General features: G+C 36.9%; 3 protein-coding genes and 1 pseudogene across 3 annotated transcripts; 2 read left to right on the top strand and 2 right to left on the bottom strand.

The window, feature by feature from the left end:
* Positions 1–1,693: 1,693 nt before the first annotated feature.
* LOC145820946 (uncharacterized) lies at positions 1,694–3,176 on the bottom strand. The gene is made up of 2 exons (XM_082917613.1): positions 2,981–3,176; positions 1,694–2,687 (listed from the first exon to the last, which is right to left on the bottom strand). The coding sequence occupies exons 1-2, from the start codon at positions 3,108–3,110 to the stop codon at positions 1,996–1,998; spliced, it is 822 nt and encodes a 273-aa protein (XP_082773739.1). The 5' UTR covers positions 3,111–3,176; the 3' UTR covers positions 1,694–1,995.
* LOC145821401 (uncharacterized) lies at positions 3,112–4,927 on the bottom strand. The gene is made up of 4 exons (XM_082917911.1): positions 4,381–4,927; positions 3,571–4,115; positions 3,278–3,460; positions 3,112–3,207 (listed from the first exon to the last, which is right to left on the bottom strand). Exons 1-4 carry the CDS (start codon positions 4,925–4,927, stop codon positions 3,112–3,114), a joined length of 1,371 nt encoding a protein of 456 aa, XP_082774037.1.
* A 1,723-nt stretch (positions 4,928–6,650) lies between these two features.
* On the top strand, positions 6,651–7,739 carry LOC145821400 (protein FAR1-RELATED SEQUENCE 5 pseudogene; annotated as a pseudogene).
* Positions 7,740–14,148: 6,409 nt separating this feature from the next.
* LOC145821399 (uncharacterized) lies at positions 14,149–21,830 on the top strand. Its single transcript, XM_082917910.1, has 5 exons — positions 14,149–14,923; positions 15,012–15,355; positions 16,115–16,410; positions 16,540–16,738; positions 21,411–21,830. Exons 1-5 carry the CDS (start codon positions 14,149–14,151, stop codon positions 21,828–21,830), a joined length of 2,034 nt encoding a protein of 677 aa, XP_082774036.1.
* Positions 21,831–23,523: the final 1,693 nt, after the last annotated feature.

Below are 23,523 nucleotides of genomic sequence, written 5' to 3'. Positions count from 1 at the left end.
GTTTTGATAAATTATTATATTATCGATGGAATTAAATTATTTCTGAAATATGTGTAAACTTGGCATACTGTGAACTACTTGTTATGGTCTCATGTTTATAATGGTGAACTACCATATTTTGCGAAACTGAATTGTATTGATTATCGGGACCATTTGTGTATTGTAATTCAGGAAAATTATTCCACTATGTGTGGTGACTCTGGCCACTAGGGAACAGATCCGGGTTGGGCTATGATGACTCTAGTGCTCAATGATTGTAAGGAAAAAACCTAGGCTAGGCTAGGTGACTTTCAATCGGATCGTTCAAGTTGCCACCCCGAGGATGACTTTTGGTTTGATATTGGATCCAATAGGCTTATTGCCTTGAGAATTGTGTGGCATGCTACTTGTTATTCATGGTACCCAGAAAATTATTGGTGTTCATGTTGTAATCTGTTTTAAGTGAAAAATATCATTTATCATGTTCTTGAGAGACATGAGTATTTTAACTGTTGAACTGTGGAACCTTCTTTTTTAAATAAAGTATCTTTATCAAAATTGTATGCCAATCTAGTTTCTGTAATATATATATTTTATTTTGGAATTGATCCCTGTTTTCAAAACTGTATATACTATCCATGTTGCTACTCACTGAGCCATCAGCTGACTTAGTTGTTTATCATTTTTACGTGTTAGAAGGACTTAGAGTGGACTCGTGGCGTAGTGGGGACTCAATTGTATGGACCTCTAAGACATTCATTTATTTTGTTTTAGATTGTTATGTCAAGTTTGTGCATATTTCTTTTTATTTTTATTGAGGGTCATTTAGGATTATTTTGATATGTGAGTTGTTTATATCCCATAAGTTTGGATAGTATTGATTACGGTTGGTTTTGCCGTTTATACTTGTGATATGTCACTGGATTGAGTTTGATTTTTTTTATTACTAGGCTTTTGTATAGTTGTTCAATGTGATTATGGATTAGTGCTTAGGCTTACATATGCCTTGGACTAAGGCTCTGTGGGCCATGGCCGATCATACCTGGTTTGGGGTATGACAATATTAACTCTAGACATCGAATAAACAATACAATAATATTCGGGAGCTTTAATTTGAGAGCTCTAATAGAGCTTTAATGGTGGGTCCCACATGGTGATGTGATATTTTGGCTTGTGTATTTCTTTTTAATAATGATACATCTCTCTAAATTAATGAGCTCTAATGACATGGAAAGTCAAAAAAAAAAAAAAAAAAAAAAAAAAACACACACACACACACACACACACACAAACATCACTATCACAATGAGACACACACCCCATTAGAACTATTAGAGCTCCAAAACATTTTTTTTTTTTTTGTTTGCCACATCAGAAGAGCTCATAGTAGAGCTCTAGTTTTAGAGCTCTCTATCACTATCCTAAGCTACATGATCTATCTAGATCACAATTGAATTAGATTCCAACAAATAAGACAAGTAGATTGGAACATTTTTTAAATCCAAAAATCAACATTTCATTAAAAACATGAAATTGAAGGTATAAGAAAAATAAATGTATTGAGAGAGATTTGGAGAGTGTGCAAACTCTCCTACTACTATTTTTCATTTTTAAACAACAAAAACATAAAAACAAAGCAACTACAATTGAAGAAAAAAATGGCTAAGAAGATTTTAGCTAACACTTAGTAGCTTGAAACCCACAAACAGCATAACTTAATCTTTATTTATTTATTTATTTTTATTTTTTACCAACAAAGAAGACAAGTAGATGGAACATTTTTTTTATTTATCCAAAAGTGAACATTTCATTAAAAACATGAACAGAAGGTGTAATGGAAGTGCACTTTCAAACCAACCTCTCGAAAACTAGTCCCTGCATAACCTTTCTCAAAAGCAAAAGAGGACCACTGAGAATAAGAATCAACCACAACAAAAGCAGAAGAGAACCATTGTGATAGAATCGTCAGTATTCCCGTCGTCGAAACAGCAGCACCAAACGAGTTCACAAGGGCAATCAACATTTTTTTGGGATGGACAGGTAGCCATTCATGTGCCATTTTTCACCTCCATCACGATGTGCATAAGGGCAAGACGGAGTGAAGGCTTTGTCTAAAAGCATGTTCCATGCTGCATTCGGGTCTTGAGTTGAGAACATGGTCCAAGTACCAGTGGAATTCTCATATCTACTATGTGTGATGCGATTGAACTTCACATTCTTGTTCTTATATATGTTATCTGAGTCAATGTCGAAAGTGAAGATATCTCCATAAGGCCTCACAGAGTGCAGGAAGAGAGGCACAGAGATGGGATCAACAAACACTGCAGCAAGATCCGCAGTCACAACGATGCTCTTTCCATCTGGACTGAAGAATGGATGGTTCACATGCCCTACAACATCACTTCCACTAGCCATCACTCTTACCACCACTGATGGATCATTCGCCTTCACTAGAAACACTGCAAAATATCCTGGGTCAAGACCATTGTCACTTTCTGGTGCACCTTCAGGCTTGTCACGGGTTGACGAGAATACTATCCAATCTCCCCTTGGGGACCATTGGCAATGTGTGTCAGTCCAAGGCCCATTTGTTAGCCTCGTTATTTCACCTCCTCCATATTCTCCTGATTGTGCGTTCTCCATTATGTATAGATTCTTGTATCTTTTATTCCCTCCATCTCTTGTAGATCGAAAGACTAATTTCGTCCCTGTTACAGTTTTCAACCTATCCATCCGCACAAATTAAAATTGGAAGCTATAATATTATAATAAACGGAATTTTGTCATTCAAAAGCATATATATTAACATTGGAAAAACTATAATATTATAATTAGTTGCTGACTTACTAATGGGTTGCCCAAGGATTGGTGAAACAATTGAACTTCAAATGAGACTCATAATTAAGTTATAAAAATATTTAAATTACTTTCAATGGATAAATACTGTTTTTTTATAATTGGGTATTTGAAAATGAATTAGAAGGAACAAGTAGGAAGTTACCGTCTGGATTGGTGGATGGGAAGGCATTATTGAAACCTTTTGTGAGTTGTACACGACGTTGTGCACCACTGGACACGTTAGGGATAGCACAAATGTTTACTGTTTTGTCAGATTTGAAAGGAGGTCCCATGTTAACATATAATATATCCTTGTCTGGACTTTGGTTCCAAACTGGTGAGAAGATATTGTCCGGGCCTTTCGTCTACATAAACAAAACTGATTATCAGCTATCAATCAAAGATAAACACAATTGCGCATTAATACAATTATAGTAATATTATTCTTGCACTTATGTACCTCGAAAACAATACGCAACCCTTCGCTATCGGCTACCCACACGGCCTTGAACTCATTGTCCATGAATGCGAGTTTGGTGCCGTCTTTGGAAAATGTTGGAAAGATTCCCGGTACCCTAAACAGTCCTACATCCGGATGAAGAGATTCGAGCTTGTGGGAGTTTCTTCGGATATCTTCTCCACTCTGTCACAAAGTAATAATTGTACGTATGTAGCAGGTTAGCTCTTAAACATGGCTGGCTAGAAAAAGAATTCAAAGTAGAGTAGTTTGAAAAGTGGTTAATCGGTATGTACCTTTAGAAGGTTGCTCTTGCAACGATGGTAACCGATGCGCTTCCCACCATCTATCACAAAGGGGTTGAAATGGTCAACCCTTGGCATGGTATTTTGAGTGATTCGTATGTTTTGTTGCTGTCCAGTTGAATCAAAAATCTCAATGTGCCGAAACTGTGTTTTTACACGGACGACGTCCGAGAGCTTTGATTTCTGACGAATAGTTGCCACTGCTACTCTGGTGGCGTCGATGGCTGCCGGAGTTATTGCCTGAATTTCGTCTGGGGTCACCCGAGATTCTGTACCGCTGTTGAGGTCGGTACGGAACACACCCCAAAATTCCCGATTCTTGTGGTGGAAAAATATGACGTTGTCGCTTTCCCATGTCGGCCACCCACCATTCCTTACAACCAACTTGCAGTTGAAGGGCTCCTCTACGTTCGTAACAAAAATGTTAGTCTGCAGATCTTCGATCTCGCCATTCCAACCACCATGCTTTCCCTCGAAGGACGCCACCGCTATCTTCGTACCAGACGGTGCAACCGAGGGGCTTAAATCAGCTTGCCCTGTTTTGTTTTTATAAGCCAAAAGTCATATTGATGAAGCAGGAAACGTACAAAGTATGAAATCCGATGACACAGCTGGAAAACTAAAGAAGCATCAAGGCTACCTCACTCACACAATGCTCAATAGAATCAAGCAAATCCAACTGCAGAAACCATGAAACAGCTAGAACTAAACACTACTAACTTCAACCAACTAAACACTACTAACTTCAACCAAAAATCTAAAACAGCAAACCCCGAAAAGAGAATGATGAAAGGAACCTACCTAATGGAGTGAGGCGGTCAGTTTTTTCGGTCTTGAGATTGGTTTTATAGATGGCAGTCCAGGGCTGACAACGATCAGGGGCGAGGTCCTTGGTGGTGACATAGACGAGATTATCACCGGCAATGCAACCACTGTCTTCCATGCGAACACCACTGAAATTGACTTTGCTGAAAACATTAGCCAAACAGAAGACTTTGAATTTGGGTTTGGGTGGGTATGGGTTGTAAATGCCATTGAAGCGGAGAGCTATGTGAAGCAATTCGAGGCCTTCTTGTCGTTCGGAGATGAAAACCATGCCCGAGAGACGACCTGAATTTACATCGGCCTCTTTGCCTCCTTCGGAAGCCAAGGCCAATTTTTGGCGCTTGAGAATTGTATTGAGAGCCGCCGATGAAATTTCTTGGCCGTTGTAATTGTGGTTCACTCTATCAGTCATGGGAAGCTCATCTTGCTTCGATGTTGGTCGAAGCGGGCACGAGAATATGTCCAGCGGCACCTGTGGTCGGTAGGTTGCGGAGAAGCCAATGCTACCTCTCTTCTCTGCCATCTTCTTCTATGATTTCTAAATCTTTTTTCGCTCTAAGGACTTGTTTGGGAGCAGCCGGTTTAGTCAAAAAGTTACTAAAAAGGTCAAAAAGCCAACAACTCATACCAAAAAGTCAAAGATTCTCTTTTCTCTCTACTTTTTGCACATCTTTTCGTAAAAAGCCAAAAAGTCATCCTAAACATACTAGTTTTTTTTAGTTCATATTTTAGCTAAATAGTCAAAAAGTTACTAAATTAGCCTGTTTCCAAACGAGGCCTAAGAGTAAAGTCAGCAAAAACTCCACCAAATAGGGGTATTACGATGTCAGAGATGATGGGCGGTCCTCGGCTCCCATTTACTCACTATTTTCAAACCCCACAACCGCGAGCGGATCCTCTAGAGTAACTCTCTAGAGTGATCTCCTAAAGTGGATGATCGGACGGCTGTGGTTAAGCCTCACCAAAACGACGTTGTTTTGGTGAGGACTTTCAAAAAAAAAAAAAAAAAAAAACAGATTCGGGGATTTCAAACTTCCCCCCATATGAAGAACTATACAAACAGACGGCGGGAAGAAGCGAGCGAAACGAGAGAGCGAAGAAGAGTTTGTTTGAGGCCGATACCTGCATCCCTGTTGCCCCGCCGTCGTGCCGTCGCCCCTGCTCTGCTCCAACCGATTGAAACGTATATAGGTATAGTTCGATTTTGTTTTTTTTTTGTCTCTTCTAAATCGAAGTTTCTGAATCTGTGGGTTTGTGTCTGAATCGAGGTTTCTCTTATACATATATGAACAAGGATTGTTTTTAAATTTACAGATTCATGTTTTAGAAGAGACCAAACCCACAGATTCATGTCAGACATCAATTTTAGTATCTGAACAAGGATTGTTTTTTTAGAAGGGATTGTCTGAATAAACCCACAGATTCATGTATGAAGTTGTACATGAACGAATTGATGCTCTTTACAGATTCAGACATCAATTTTAGTATCTGAACAAGGATTGTTTTTTTAGAAGGGATTGTCTGAATCGAAGTTTCTCTTAGGCTAGAATTCATGTCTGTAAATTTAACAATCAATTCCATGTTTGATAATTGAACCCTGAAAGAATCATTAGTATATGGAACTTAAACTTTGAAGCCCAAAACAAACACAACTGAACTCTCAAACTTATTTTAATAAGAGGCACACTCAGAATTTTATTGAAAGTATTAGTGAAGTAGTTATCAAAAAAAAAAGGGAACAAAACTACAAAAGAAATACATTGATCCTTAAAGGAGGCATGGCCAAACAGTTTGCAGTGGCTTATGTACTAGTAGAATTTAAACTTTAAGTCAAAATTGAATCCACCAGGAGTATGCAGCACTGTTTATTGACTGAAGCAACATAAATAGTTTAGGTAACATATTTTTAATTATATATTTGGAACAATAATTTAGATATATATATATAGATTTGAATTCGATTCTCTTTCAGTGTGTTCAGTATGTTGCAAAGACTGTTCTCTTTGAACTTTGTAATCCAATCAACAATAAAAATGAATAACATGAGACATGCCCTCTCTCATTTTTTTTCCATGCACTGTTAATTGCATTTTCTAAACCATTTCTTGATCTATAATGTTCCTTGTTTCTTTATATATATTCAGGTGGTAGATTTGTTATTTGTTGATTATCTTATTCAGTTTGTATACAGTTTTTATGCTAAAATTGAGCACTTCTTAATTTTTTAAGTGACTTGGCACATTCAGATGGAACCTAACAATCATGAGAATGACGGGGGTGAGTGTGATTGGAAGCCTAGAGTTCGCATGACGTTTGATACAGAACAAGAAGCTAATGATTTCTATAATACTTATGGAGGAAGGTTGGGTTTTAGTATTAGAAGGGGTTATGTAAACAAGAGCAAAGATGGGCAAATCGCTTCAAGGCAATTTGTTTGTAATAAGGAGGGATTTCGGGTTGTCGACAAGCGAGATCCATTAACAAAAAATCCTAGGCAGGAAGTGAGGACTGGTTGTCAAGCCCGACTTGTCATTAAGTGGGATAGGAATATGCAGAAATTTTTTGTTAGTGATTTTGTTGAACAACATAATCATATCTTTGTACCAACAGAATGTACGCATATGTTACCATCCCAAAGGAAGATATCTGCATCACAGGCAACCGAAATAGATTTAGCCGAAAAATCTGGAATCTGTCTTAATGCTGCATTTGAGCTCATGGGTAATGAAGTTGGTGGAAGGGAGTCACTTGGGTTTACAAAACTTGACCAAAAAAATTATTTGAGAACAAAGAGGCAAAACAGTTTAGCATATGGAGAGGCAGGTAGCATTTTGCAATATTTTCGTGACAAATCGTTGGAGAATCCATCTTTTTTTTACTCGGTCCAATTAGATAACGAGGAGCAGATTACGAATATATTTTGGGCCGATACTCAGATGATTGTGGATTATGGGCAATTTGGTGATGTTGTCACTTTCGACACTACTTACAAGTTAAATAGTGCACATAGACCATTTGCGTCTTTTGTTGGATTCAACCATCATAGGGAAACTGTGGTATTTGGTGCAGATTTGATGTATGATGAGACCACCGATTCTTTCATATGGCTTTTTAGAAGATTCTTGGAGGCAATGTCAAGTAAGGCTCCAAAAACAATTTTTACGGATCAGGATGCTGTAATGGCTAAGGCCATACCTATTGTCATGCCTAACACAACCCACCGCCTTTGCACTTGGCATTTGATGCAAAATGCATTAAGGCATGCAAATTCTATCTTCAAGGATAAGGCGATGAAGGATAAGGGGATGAAGAGTGTTTTATACACGTTTATGTAAGACATTGAGGATGAGGAAGAGTTTATGTTAAAATGGGAGGAAATGCTTGACAAGTATGAAGTAAGAGATAATCATTGGTTGAAGTTAACATTTGGGGTGAAGGAAAAATGGGGTTGGCCATATGTTAGAAATGCATGGGGTGCGGGCATGAGTAGCACCCAACTTAGTGAATCCTTTAATGCTTTCTTGAAGGATTTCATTCAGTCTGATCATAACTTAATGCAATTTTTCATGCATTTTGATCAAGTTCTGTCTGAGAAAAGGTACAAGGAGTTACAAGCCGAATATGCTCTATGCCAAAAGTTGCCCAGGGTGAATATTAAAGTGAAGATTATGGAGCAAGCTGCAGATATTTACACAAATAAAATTTTTGAAGAATTTCAGGATGAGTATGTCAAGTCCCTTGAAGTCAACATTGAAGAAATTGAAAATGATGGTGAGAGTACCATTTACACAGTTCTTGATAGTGATGGTATAAAGGTGAGGAAGGTGAGGCAGGGGTGTGATGATTCGGTCACTTGCAATTGTAGGAAGTTTGAAATGAAGGGCATTTTGTGTAGTCATTATTTGAAGATCCTTAGAGAAAGACTGAAATTGAAAGAGATTCCTTCACAGTATATTCTGAAGATATGGACTAAAAAAGCAAGATCTGAAAATGTGAAAGATAGGTGTGGGCATGATATTCAGGTTGATGTAAGATTGCATCAAACTTCACGTTATAGGTCATTGATGGCAATATTCAGATCAGTAGTGTGTAGAGCTTCTGAAAGTGATGAAACATATAATTTGACGGTCGAGAAAGCGGATGAATTAATTGCAGACATTGAAACCATGGTAAGCGCAAAATTCAATATGCCTTGTTCAGATACTATTCAACAAGAAAGCCCCCCCAACGCATGCCCCGAAAGCTTTGAAGTGGATGGTGTAGCGGATAAAAATGTAGTCCAAGCAAAAGGACTCAAGAGAAAAGAGTGCACTAGCAAGGGACGAAGGCGGACAAAAGGTAGTTTGGAGCTTGCCTTGGCAAAGAAAAATAAAACAAGTTCACATAATGCTTCTCAAACTTCCATGTCTGTTACTCCTCAAACTCCTCCCTTATTTTCGGCAAGTGCTCCTGAAGCACCTCCCTTAATTCCTCAATCGGCTCCTTTATTTTCAAGTGTTCCTCAACTTCCTCCATTCTCGTCGAGTGTTCCTCAAGTTAGAGCTTCTTCATCTCAATTTATGTATCCCGCCTATGATGTAAGTTAGTTTAATAACTTGTTTTAGTACGGATTTGTAGCTGCCTATTATCATTTTAGATTGATATGTGTTTGTTATTGTTGCAGCCAAGTTTTCTTCATCACAATATGCATTTTTCAATGCCATCGATGTATTCCGTCCATGGAACCTATCAAGCATTGCTTAACAATGCAAGTAGTTATCACTCGCAAGCTTCAAATAGTCCCGCATGTAGTGAAGTAATTTTTTTTTCACCTTTCCTCTTTTATTTTGTCATTCATTCATTTAAAGTTCCATTTTATTTTATGGTTCCTTTGATGTAATATTATTTTATTTTTTTTGTAGGTACTATATGGTCGTGGTCGTGGTCGTGGGCGTGGCCGTGGGCATGGGGATGTGGATCACACGCCAACATCTTAGCATTATTTTGTTTAGGGAATTTTTGTGAAATTTTTGTTGGATATGTAATATTCAAAACCTTTCATCAAACTGTTGCTAAAAATTTTCTGTTGAAATTACTCAGTAAATGTTGCTGAAACTTTGGTTGACATGTTGAAATTTTGATTAATTTCATGAAACTGTTGCTGAAATAGAGTTGATGAAATGTTATTGAAATTGTTGCTGAAATTTTGCTGAAATGGAGTTAAAATGTTGCTGAATTTGTTGTTAAATTGTTGCTGAAATAGAGTTAAACTGTTGCAGATTTTTTGCTTGAATAATGCTCAAATGTTGCTGAAATAGAGTTGATTAAATGTTGCTAAAATTTTGCTGAAATGGAGTTAAAATGTTGCTGAATTTGTTGCTCAAAAGTTGCTAAAATTGAGTTGAAACCTGTTATACAACTTTGAACATTTCATATAATACAGCAACCTGTTATACAACATTCAACATTTAAACATTTTCAATACATTTTAGAAACCTGTTATACAACATTCAACATTTTCAAAATTTCAACATTTCGACATTTCAACATTATTCAACATTTCATAAACCTGTTATACAACATTCAACATTTTCAAACCATCACGTATAATACACATTGTTAAGCAACCAACATAATTCAATAGATTTCACAAACTGTTCATTCAACATTTCATCTCAAACAAAGCTGTTACACACTTGTTTTTACAAACTTTCAGATTTTTAAGCACCAAAAAAAATATTACAAAACAAGTACAAAAGTAGATTACATTCATAGCATGCTCCAAAACCTAAGAACTGAGTCATTTACATGATAAAGTACAAAAATACACAAAATACAATCACATAAGTCATTGCCTTCAATATCTTCTCAATCCTTTGAAGCCTTCTATCATGCTCACCAAGCCTTGTCCTTACATCATTCATTTCTTCTGTTCTTGAATCTGTCCGAGGTCCAGCATTGGCACGGATTGATGAGGTAATGTCGTCGTCATCGTCATCATCATTTGTTAACCACTTGAAGTAATTGCAGTGGTTGTTCGAAGTCTACAATGGACAAGAATCAATTAATCAATAAAGGACTAATGAAATTTGTAAAAAGTAACAGATTCATTTATATAACAAGTACTTACATATTTTCTTGGGCAAACAAAATATACACGGCCTTCATTTCCATTCGCATTGGTTTGAACAATATGCACGGAAGCTATTCTTCCACAATTACAAAACCTTGGCTTCAATCTTAAGTTCGTATTATCAATAGAAGATGAAGCCATTTTTTATTCTGCATAAAAAAACAAGTTATTAACAAGTGTCTTAGGAAAGTCAATAGAAGACACGGTGTTCCACAGTTCCAGCAATGCACTTCTTGAAAACCAGGGAATGTCAGAAACATGAAGAGAAAATTCCCAAGTGCATCTAATTGAAATATTGATGCTAGTGAGAAAGTTGTCTCTGTATAAGGATTAACAATTAAATTGCATTATGTGGTCAGATCTGTGCATCAAAGTCATCCAGCATACTGAGTAAATAAGACAAATCAAGCAGTTAATTTATACATAATAAAGAACACATTTCCCTTATAGAATTCATCTCCTTGGCATTATTGGTGGAGGACTGGTAGGTATATCCCTGCTGTACCCAATTGCATTGGATATAGCATCTATTTCCATAGTTGATGTAAGATTTAATATGCAAAGTTGTCTTATAGCTCTCACTTTTTGTGTGTCTGTCTATAGAGTGATTTGATTCTGTGCTGAAAACTCAAGAACTGATCCTAATCACCAAATGTTCATAAGTTCATATTGTCAAATTTTTGTTAATGGCTCTTTACCTTGACTATGTGTAAGTCAGAAGACCTTATTTCCAAATCTCTGGTAAACTGGTATCCAATTCAACATATAATACCTTAAAACAAGGACCATATCAAGCATCCTGTCACAGATCTTGATTATATGAATTTGACAAATTATCATTGTTCTTCTTTATGCAATTGAATCACAAGTAACAATTCCGCACACATTAAGGGATACATTAACAAAACCCCACTACTAATAACGACAAGCCTTGTTATTAGCTCCAGATATCTGAGCTGAGCTGGGTTGGGCCCCTAGTATTCACTTTTTATTTATTTATTAAAATAAGTTGCATCTTCAAAGACTGGCAACAAGGGAATTATTTCACCTCATAAACTTGGATAAGCAAATGAAAAGAAAGCGAGAAGAATTTAATAACAAGACAAGAAGATTTTCATGCACAAACCACACAAAGCATGCATTACAAATACCTCTGCATGCACAGCTAGCAGAGTATGCAATAACTCTACAGCAGCATCTCCCAGACCATTTCATGAGGTTCTTCATCAAAATAAAAATGCAAAGCAGTGGATGGAATGGAAGAAACCAATAGCAAATAGTAGCATAATGATCTTTTTGGGGTATTTTAAATTGAATAAGATTTTAAGAATTTAGTAATTTATTGAAAGTATTGGGGAAAAAATTTAACTTCAGTTTGTCAAAGCTAAATAAGAACCCAGACACAGATGGCTATATTTACCAATCTCTTGTTCATTTCTGCTTCCACAAGATGAGCTAAAAGTTTCTGTGTCTCAATCTGGAAACGAACACAAAAAGGAGAACAATAACCACAAGCCTGGTAATCAACCAATTTTGAATTCCATTTACAATATCCAAAAAAAAAAAACAAAAAGGACCTAAACAGTAGGCCATTTTCAAAAAACAATTTTTAAATCAAAATTTTAAAAATTAACTCAAAAAAATGGAACTAAACACAGTGATCCCAAAAATGGAACTCAAGAAAAGGCAAATCCCAAAGCCTAACAGGTATCACAAATTAAAGCCAAATCCCAAACCCTAACACAAATACCAAACAAAATCCAACCCGAAACACTCCCAATCGACTAATGTATGGAAAAAAATTGAAGCCGAACGTAAACGTAAACCCTAACTTCACTATGATTCAGGTTTACCTCGATTCGCTGTCGCAGGCTCCCCGTTCGTCCTCCGTCGTGGTTCGTCGTCCTCCGTCCTCCGTCCTCCATCGTGGTTCGCCACCGTTCGTCCTTTGAACTCCAAACACTCCTTTGAGCTCCTTCACAGTCTCCCCCTCTCGCCGTGTGTATACATATGGGGGGAATTTGGGGGAATTTTGAAATCCCTTTTGAATCCCCGAATCTGGTTTTTCTTTTTCTTTTTTTTTTTTTTTTGAAAGTCCTCACCAAAACGACGTCGTTTTGGTGAGGCTTAACCACAGCTGTCCGATCATCCACTTTAGGAGATCACTCTAGAGAGTTACTCTAGAGGATCCGCTCGCCCCACAACTAACTAATATATTAACATTTCCCCAACACCTAGATCATTTACTATAAATTATATATATACTTCCAACAACCTACTAATATATTAACATTTACCTTGCACCTAGATCATTTACTATAAATTATATATTTTTCAATGCCAGACATCTTACATTGCTAATTTATTTTTGGGCTTGGAGATGTCACCTTAACTTGTTTTTAGGGCTGGTTTGGTAATTTTAAGAAAAGTCAAAAAGTTATCAATATTCACTAAAAAAAATATAAAAAAAATTAATATACAAATATTAAAATATAAATCAATTTTTTGGTCCATCAACGTACTGATGTCAAAGCAACAGTAGTGAAAGGAAGAAAAAAAAATTACATATGTACATTCACTAAGTTGGATGGTAAAGTTGGGCCTGTAGAGGCCCAACATGGGTCCTGTTTTGATAATCTGAACCATTCAATATGTAGAACTCGTCTAATACTATATATTGTAAAAAATCACGTCTATCGGATATCGCTAACTACATGATCAAATCAGTTTTTGTATAAAAAATGGATGGTATTATAGTTAACAGTTGACAAAAAAAAAAAAAAACTAACATGATCAGATAGCTATCGATATCCAATCAACGTGATTTTTTATAAGCATATAGTACTCGACGAGTTTGACACATTGAATGGTTCTAATTAGAAAAACGGGACCCGTGGTAGGCCCCCACGGGCTGAACAACACCGTCCAATCAAAGCTCGAAAAGGAGGCAATCTTTTCCCATCTACTCACCTAGCCAACTGCACTGCCAACCCGTACGGCTTACTACACTATCTTCTCCTACACACTTATTTGTACAATTTTTTAATACACATTTTTTTATAAAAAGTCAAAAAGTTAACCCAAACATCCATATTTTTTTCCTCAACTTTTTAGTCCAAAAAGACAAAAAGTGCACTTATTTAGGATATTCCAAACAACCCTTGTGGCCGACAGTACCACAACGGTGCGGTTGTTAGAGTATATATATGAATTCACATGTGTATAGTTGGTAAGATTATCATCAATTTGTCTTTTATGGGCTGTATATGCCCCTGTTTATTATGGTCACAACAAGTTTTACGCGTGGGGTTGTAATTCTACTATTGAACAACTGATAAAAGTCAAGCAGATATATGCCAAGATTTTGGTTGTTTCTCTGTTAAAATTAATGCCATATTTACATTTCATACATTAGATACATTGGATCCGATGTTCTCCTAGTTCCAGACTTGGAGCAAAATTTGCTAAGTGTTGGATAACTTATGGAGCATGGATACCTTGTTCACTTTCAAGATGATTTTTGCAAAATTTTTGACAAAAAGGGGAGAAGCCAAGTTGTAGCAAAAATCAAGATGGAGAATAATAGAAGTTTTCCTCTCATTTTCTAGTATAGCAAAAATGTTGCTTTGAAGATGGATGTGATTGATAATTCATGGCTTTGGCATAGAAGATTTGGGCACTTGAATTTTCAAAGCTTGAAGCATCTACAACAAAAGAATATGGTTTTTGGGTTGCCGACCATTCATGAAGTGCAACATATTTGTGAAGGTTCTGCACTTGGAAAGCATCACCGAGAGTCATTTCCAAAGGAGAAAGCATGGAGAGCTAAAGCACCATTGGAGCTTGTCCATACCGATGTGTGCAGACCCATGGATACATCAACTCATAGAGGTAACAAGTATTCCATTATTTTTATTGATGATTTTACTAGAATGACTTGGGTGTATTTCATGAGACAAAAGAGTGAAGTTTTTTCTATCTTCAAGAAATTTCAAAATCTTGTTGAAAGACAAAGTGGTTGTTTGATGAAAGTATTAAGAAGTGATAGAGGTGGAGAATACAACTCAAATGAGTTTATGAAATTTTGTGAAGATATTGGTATGGAAAGGCAATTGACCGTTGGGTACACTCCACAACAAAATGGTGTGGCGGAAAGGAAGAATAGAACTATAGAGGAGATGTCTAAGTCTATGTTATATGAGAAGTGGCTACCCAAAACTTTTTGGGGTGAGGCCGTGTATATAGCAGTTAACTTGATGAATAGATGTCCTACAAAAGCTTTTAAGGACAAAACTCCATTTGAAGGTTGGAGTGGAAGGAAACCATCGGTGAATCACTTGAAGGTGTTTGGTTCCATTTGTTATGCTCATGTTCCAAAAGAAGTGAGGCACAAGCTTGATGAAAATAGTAAGAAATGCATTTTTGTGGGTTATAGCTCAAAATCCAAAGGCTATAGACTCTTCAGTTTGGATCAAAAGAAAGTGATTATTTGTAGAGATGTTCTCTTTGATGAGAAGGCATCTTTTGATTGGAAGGAGAAAAAAAAAAGTCCAAGATCAAAGCATTGCTTTCAATAAAGAATCAGAAAGTCCACAAGTTGAAGATGTTGCAACTCTTAAATCTCCACAAAGATTGTCACCAATTGCTAGTTCACAATCTTCTCCAAATTCAAGTTCAAGTCCAAGTTCTAGTTCTTTATCTCCAAGTTCAACTCCAAGAAAGATAAGGAGTCTTAGTGATGTGTATGCAAGATGCAATTTATGCATTGTTGTACCTGAAAATTTTGAAGAGGTAATTAAAGATGAAGCATGGAAGAAAGCAATGGAAGATGAAATTCATGTGATTGAGAAGAACACGACTTGGGAGCTAGTGGAGAAACCAAAAGAAAAAAAAATAATTGGTGTGAAGTGAATTTTCAAAACAAAGTTCAATCTGGATGGCTATATTCAAAAGAACAAAGCAATACTTGTGGCAAAAGGGTATTCACAACAACCCGAAATTGATTTCTAAGAAACTTTTGCTCCTGTGACTCGATTTGATACAATTAGAGCTATCATTGCTTTAAAGGCTCAAAAGGGTTGGTTCTTGCACCAACTTGATGTAAAATCGGCATTTTTGAATGGAAAATTAGAAGAAGAGGTGTATGTTGATCAACCTCAAGGCTTTGTTGTCAAAGGCAAAAAAGATAAAGTGTACAAGTTAAAGAAGGCTATATATGGCCTAAAGCAAGCACCTTGGACATGGTATAGTGAAATTGATTCTTACTTCAATGAAAAGGGCTTTCAAAGAAACAAAAGTGAGCCAACATTGTACATCAAGAGGCAAGGTACAACCGGTATTCTCATTGTTTCACTTTATGTTGATGATTTGATTTTTATCGGTAGTGATGAAAATTTGATTGAAGATTTTAAAAGGGAGATGATGAAGAAATATAAAATGAGTGATTTGGGGCTATTGCATCATTTTTTAGGCAATGAAATCTACCAAAACAATGGTGGTGTTTTTATTTGCCAAAAGAAGTATGCTTAAACACTTCTTTAGAAATTCAAAATGAAGAATTGCAAAATAGTTACTACTCCCTTGATTATGAATGAAAAGTTGTCAAAGGAAGATGGAAGCAAAGAAGCTGAAGCATCTTGTTATAGAAGTTTGGTTGGAAATTTGTTGTACTTAACTGCTACAAGATCGGATATCATGTATGCTACAAGTTTATTGTCTCGGTTTATGCATAGTCCAAGCCAAATTCATTTTAGGGTTGCAAAAAGAGTGTTGAGATACATTCAAGGTACACTTGATTATGGAATTTTTTATGAGAAATTTGTTGATGCAAAGTTATTTGGATTTTGTGATAGTGATTGGGCCGGATGTGTTGATGATATGAAAAGCACTTCTAGGTATGCATTTTTTATTGGATCGAGCATAATTTCATGGTCGTCCAAGAAACAACAAACTATGGCACAATCATCCTCTAAGACCGAATAGATTTCAGCATCATTGGCAACTACACGAGCAATTTGGCTAAGAAGAATTTTGGATGATTTTGGTGATAAGCGAGGCAAAGCTACTCCAATTATTTGTGATAACAAGTCTGCTGCTATTGCTATGACAAAGAATCCCGTCAATCATTCTCGTACCAAACACATTGCTATCAAACATCATTTCATTAGAGAAGCTGTAGAAGATGATGAGATTCAAATCAAGTATTGCAAGATTGAAGATCAAGTTGCAAACATCTTCACCAAAGCTCTACCAAGGGACAAGTTTGAATTTTTTAGAGAAATGTTAGGTGTCACACAATATGGCATTAAGGGGGAGTGTTAAAATTAATGCCATATTTACATTGCATACATTGGATACATTGGATTCATGCATTCTTTGTATTCATGTATTTTATATTTATTAGGATCATTGTCTAGATTATATTCACGTACCTAGTTAGTTGTAAGGTTGTTTAGGTTCATGGATCTTGTTCATTGAAGTTATGTATAACTTTCTCTATATAAAAAGGATGTAAGCCTGTGGGCAAAGATATTAATAAAAGAGAAAAATTCAACACAAAAGAATAGTTCATTCTAGTGAGTTTTATCAAAAAGCTAACATTCTCAAGGGATTTTTGGGATTTTCTATTGCTATACTGAGAATTGGTCAACCGAGTTGTTTAAAATATACGTGAGCTAATCTTGTTAGTTTTCCCTTCTAAGTCAACGTCATGGGGCAAGACAACCAACCATATCACTGAAGAAAACATATGCACCATTGGTTAAGTGGATAAGACCTTCGAATCCCTCGCTTAAGGCTTGAGTTCAAGTCTCTATAGCCTCTTGTTGGGGTTAAACATACTCTTTAGCGCCTGGAGCACGTGGGGGGCCAAGCTTCAGTCCCGATGTAAGTGCGGTGGGGTTCCCTACAGATATGTTTTAGGTGTTAAGGGGCAATAGTCCCTGACGAATATGTTGGAGTAGCCTATTTGCATATCTATTTATGAATCAAAAAAAAAAAAAAAAAACATGTGCATTAATTGGTGTATACCCCATCATAGTATGAATAAATATTGAGAGTTCTAATTTTGGAACTCTAAAGAGAGCTCTAGTGATATAATAATGAGTGAGGCTCACATATAATGTGATGTGTGTACTTATGTTTTTGTTTTGTTTTTTTTTTCTCTTGCCACATCATTAGAGCTCTCTTTAGAGCTCCAAAATTAGAGCTCTCTATCATTGTTGATTATAGTATTACTCCTTTCAATTCAACGGAGATTCCCTTCCCTATGCACGAGAGGGGGGGGGAAAGTTGAGTTGTTATATCTAGGCCTTAAAATATATATTTTTTTATCGATTTTACTTAACAAAAATAAACTGATGGTTTAGATTAAAAATAAAAAATAAAAATTATATTTAAATTAACAAAACTAAAAATTTTGTAAGGGTGAAAATATGAGATTTTTTCTATAATTTTCCCAAGATTTTATGTTATTAATAGAAATTGTGGTATATGGTTAGCACAAAAATAGTAAAAAAATTGCAGGGAAGAGAAAAAATTTTAAAAAAAATAAAAATAAAAAACATTTGCTTAGAATGTAAGTGGTGAAAAAATAATAATAATAATAATAACAATAATAATTCTTATACAACACATGTCCGCATAGTGACTTGGCTTCTAATTTTTTTCGTAAAACATATATGATTTTTTTTTTCTTTTTAAGAGAAAATTGTTGAAAAGTCTAAACTAAGAAAGGTATAAGGCATTAGATCTAGAAAATATTTTGTTGGTGAGAGATCCACCCTTTGTGAATTAGTTTGGTGAGAAGTGTTTTTGTTGATTTTGGAGGACATTTTGTTTCTAATTTTATCTCTTAATTTATCTATTGACTTTTTTTTACTATCTGTATAGCGATCTTGGTTTTAACCCGTCATTCGTTGTGTTTTGGACCCGGGTTTAATGTTTCCATATTGTTGTTTACTTCTTTCCTCCCTTGTATCTCTTGAAATGGGCTTTGGATTGTTGTGGTTGTGTTTAGAACAAGTTAGTTGCTTGTTTTACCAAGCTTAGTTGCCCAGAATTTTGGTCATCCGCTCGAGCGGGCCTTATTGCGCTGGAGCGGAAGTTGCAAACTCTCAGTACTTGGCATGTCTACAGAAGTACTAGAGGAGTGTTTTTCACGCTCGAGCGGCGTGTCCTACACTCGAGCGGGTTGACGCTCAAGCGGCATTCCTTGAGCTCGAGCGGGTCTTATTGCGCTCGAGCGGAACAAAATGTTGTGTCTTATGCTTGAGCGTACACTTCTCTGCTCAAGCGGACTGCGCGTATATCAAATCGCGAAAGTGACATTTTAAATCACTTTTTCATCCTTTTCTCTCTCTAAAACTTTCCAAAAACCTAGATTGAAACTTTCTCTCTCTAAAATACCCTCTCTCTCTATATTTTGTCCTAGATCAAGTGATCTCTACACCCTTATGCCTTCATTAAAAAGTTAGAGCATCTCAAGATCTACCTTTTGAACCGAATAGAGTTGGATTTCGGCATCTTTGGATTTCCCTCTTGCTTAGTTTATCTTCTCTTCTTAAGGTAGGGATATTCTACTCTTTGTTATGAGTTTTAACCTAAGTATTTGTCATTTTGTATAAATAGTGGGATTTTGGGAAGATTTGAGTGAAATTATGGTTTGGGTTTAAATTTTGAAAGAGGGGTTTGCTATATTTGGCTCCATATGTGTATGAGAGGTCTTGAGTATAAATGGTGAGATTGGGCCTTAGGGTTCTGAGAGGAAAACTTCTATTATGAAATGACTTGGCTTCTCCCCTTTTTGTCAAAAATTGATAATATGTCATTGGATTTGATAAATCATTTCATAATATTGAGAATAATAGAAGTTGTATAAATATTGAAATTGATATGAGAAATATGAAATTGAGAGGATGTATAAGTGAATATGTCATTGGATTTGATAAATCACTCATCCATGGAAAATATGATAAATTATCTATTTGACGGATTGTATATCTGTTTAGAAATATCTGTTTTGGACTATTGGTGAAGGATATCTATGATTGTTGTAGAAACTGCATGAGGATTAGGTGAACTGAAACTAATCATGTGAACTACGTCATTGAATATGACGATTGGATTAAATTGTTGATTACGTGAATGTGGTAGTCATTGTATATGACATGTTCTTAAATACATTGTATATGTATCATTGTTTGGGAGGAGATAGGGATGTACTCCACTGTTTGGGATGAGATAGGGATGGACTCCATTGAAAATTAAGTTGGCTGGAGTGTCCAGGGTGAAAGTCTCGAAATCTTACATATAAGGATGCCGGTTCCCTCGAATGTGAATTCCGTAAAATGGCAAGAAAGTTGAAGTGCTTGAATAATAGTAGTTATTAAAGTATTTATAAATGAGTTGTAATCTCGTTTGGAATTGTTTAGATAACAATGAACTATGTCAATGAATTGATATGAATAAATAAAAAAATGAAATGGACTGAGTTATGGATGTCGATATTGATCGGTTATGAACAAGATGTAAGTTGATTTACGAGTATTGAGCATTTATCTGATGCTGATATCTTAGTTAAATCTCATATATTGTTTTAGGATATCTCTACTAGGTTTTGGCTCACCTTACTTGGGAAACCATTTTTAGGTACAGGTGACATGCTGCCTCCAAGGACATAGCTTGGGAGGTTTAGGGGCTGAAGGCTCCATTTTGTTATTTCATTTTGTGTTGAATGTTTATTCAAGCCGAGGGCTTTACTTATATAGAGACTTAGACTCTTCTTTTGTTGTAACCAAGCGAAGTCTTGGAAAGATGTAAGCCCATAGGGCATTTATCTTGTTGTTATCAATTAGAGTTACATGCTATAGTTTCAAGATAAACATTTGTGAAAGTGTAATGCGTGTAATATCCTTTGTAATGTTGACTCTAATGAATGAAAATATAACTTTTCTATTATGTCTATACATTTTATGAATGGTTGATTTATATCATATTTTGAGAGCGTGATAACTTGGTATCAGAGTGCAACGGGTTTGAATACTTTGGTTACATGGGAAGTGGTTAGTACCGCGATGGGTTTATCTTGCTTGTTAGAGACTTAAGTATAGATGCTGTGTGCTTATATGATAACATACTTATGTGATTATATGGGTATGGGATATAGTTTCTAGGATGTTGATCGGAACCATGGGTTTCTGGGAGTCTTGTTAGAAAGGCACTTGATCACTGTCGTTTCTAACTGGAACTCTAGCAACGCCACGGGACGGTCATCATCCGGAAATAAAATTCGTATGTGTTTATGTGATTATGTGCGTATGTGGAGTGAATTACAGTTGTCCATCGTATTAGGACGTGAGTGAATTAGCTTCGGCACATTTGTAAATGTGCTAATCCCCTTGTTACCTTTATTACGATGTCAGGACGAGGTCGTGATGGTAGGCGTGGTAGGCCTAGGAGGCACGAGATGTCTATACCGGATGAATTTTTGATGCAAGAGGAGGGAGTTGGTCAGGCCAATGTGACCGAACCAGTAGGTCAACAGGCCATGAGATCCTTAGCCCGCGAGATGTCCAGAGCATTAAGGGAATCCATGGACATTCTCAAGGCTAAGAATCAAATCTAAGCCCAAGTAGCACAAGCAAGGCCGTCTTTTTTGAAGAGAGAGTTCTTTCGGTCGAATCTGGACGAGTTTTTGGGAGGTCCCAAGGAGCCACTGAAGGCTGACGAGTGGTTAGAGCAGATGGTGAAGACATTTGAGATGCTCGACATCGAAGAAGGGGGTTTGAAAGTGACCTTGGCGTCCTTCCAACTGAAGGGAAACGCGGGTCAGTGGTGAAAATATGCGCGGGGGCGCATTGGTGGGAATTGGGAGGCCTTTGTTGATGCTTTCCAGGACAAGTATCTACCTGCTACAATAAGGGAGAAGTTGAGGGATCAATTCTCCAAGTTGGTACAACTGAACACACTAGTGGCTGAGTTTAAGGCCACCTTTACTAGTTTATCAAGGTTTGCACTGGAGTTAGTGGCGACCGAGGAGCACCGATGCCTGGAGTTCGAGAAAAGGTTGCGAACCGGACTCATGTTCAAAGTGGTCAGATCCATGATTAGGGATTATAGGTGCCTTGTGGAGGCTGCAACCCATATAGAGACTATCATGCATACGGATGAGGAGAGGATGAGGGGTTCCAGGAGGAGTCAGGACGGACAGGGGGACAGTAAAAGGCAGTGGGGTTCAAACCCTCAACAGTCCCAAGGAGAGCATTCAAGGTCTACCTTTCCAGTGCCAATTTTGGGTTTTGGGAGAGGTGGTTAGGGAGACATCACTTGTTCCAAATATGGTCAGTTGGGCCATAAGTCTCCAGCTTGCCCACAGAGGGGAGGAGGGCAATGAGCAACTGCATCTTCGGCCCGATCTTAGGGCCAAAGTTAGGGCAGAGGCCAGCCACTCACTTGTTATCAGTGTGGGCAAGTGGGACACCTGAAGAGGTTTTGCCTACAGTTGGGTGGCACACCTGGTGCGTCTGGTTCGAGGCAAACACAGAGTCCCCAGCCAGCTCAGTCAGTGTAGGCCTCGAGGGCCAATTAGGGAGCCTCTTCTGCTCAATCTGTGTAGCAGTCTTATGCTCCGAGAGGTGAGCAGGTTGATCAGAGACCTATGGGGTGTGTGTATGCTGTTACAGCGCCAGATCTTGTACCTGCTCCATCAGTAATGAGAGGTACCTTTCTGTTTAGCAATTTGGTTGCTAATGTGTTGATTGATACTGGTGCATCCCATTTCTTTATTTTTTCTGCATTTGCATCGGTTTTGTAACGCCCTCAAAATAGCAACATTAAACCCATCGGATAAGACATGCATTTACATAGAAGCTAACCACATTCTTTTATTCATTAAAGTTCCATTACATAAGTATTACATGTTAACATCAAAACAAAATGCCCTACGGGCTTACAGCTTTCCAAGTTAACACTTGGTTACAACAAAAGAGTACTAACTCGTTTACACATTAAGCCCTTGGCTTGAAGTTACATGTAATACATCAAAAGTTAAGCGACAAAAGTATGTCCGCCTCTAGCCTCCCAGCTATGTCCTTGGAGGTGGCATGCTACCTGTACCTGAAAATGATATTCCCATATAGGGTGAGCCACAGCCCAGTAGAAATACACTAAACCAACCATGAACAATGACTAAAAAATTAGCAATTGATAGATGGCTAACACAGATACATTCACATAAATTACATATTTATGTCATACAACTTATGAGTCTAAGTTACCTTTCATTTTCCCTTTTTCAACAGATAAGCATGCTAGCTCTATCATCATTTCCACAGATATGTATAAAAACTATATCCCACATTCAGATAAGCATAAAAGCTATATCCACATTCTCAACAGATATGTATAACAACAATATCCCACATTCACAGATAAGCATATAAGCTATATCCACACTTTACTAAAATAAGCATATAAGCTCTATCTTCACTTCTCTAGACAAGCATATGAGCTGTGTCTACAGAGTTCATCCCCTATCTTCTCCCAACACTATCCGGTTTAGAGGTACATCCCCTATCTTCCCCTAAACCGCGGAGTACATCCCCCATCTCCTCCTCTACACATAACGTATATACATACATTGGTTCTATATACAATCACCCAATACATACAGTTAATGTATTCTATCAACCGTCAAGTTCCATGACACATTTCATTGATTAGTTTCAGTTTGCCTAATCATCATGCATTGTCTACAACAATCACGACTATCCTCCACCGATAGCCCAAAGCAGTTATTTCTAAACAGAAAATAAATGCACCAATGGATATTCAATCAACATTTCATTTCCTCATTTCTCACCATTAATTATCCCAATTAATCAAACAATGTAATTAGGCCATTTTCCATAATTACCATTTCAACCCTTAGGTCCCATTTTCATCAATGATTTAACATCAATTCCATTTCTCCATGCCAAACATGCATCTAGGTTTATTATGAATAAAAC

This window comes from Camellia sinensis, chromosome 3 (genome assembly GCF_055761805.1).
Source record: "Camellia sinensis isolate YWXY chromosome 3, ASM5576180v1, whole genome shotgun sequence".
Taxonomy (NCBI): Eukaryota; Viridiplantae; Streptophyta; class Magnoliopsida; order Ericales; family Theaceae; genus Camellia; species Camellia sinensis.
This window is presented reverse-complemented; position numbering and strand designations above follow the sequence as displayed.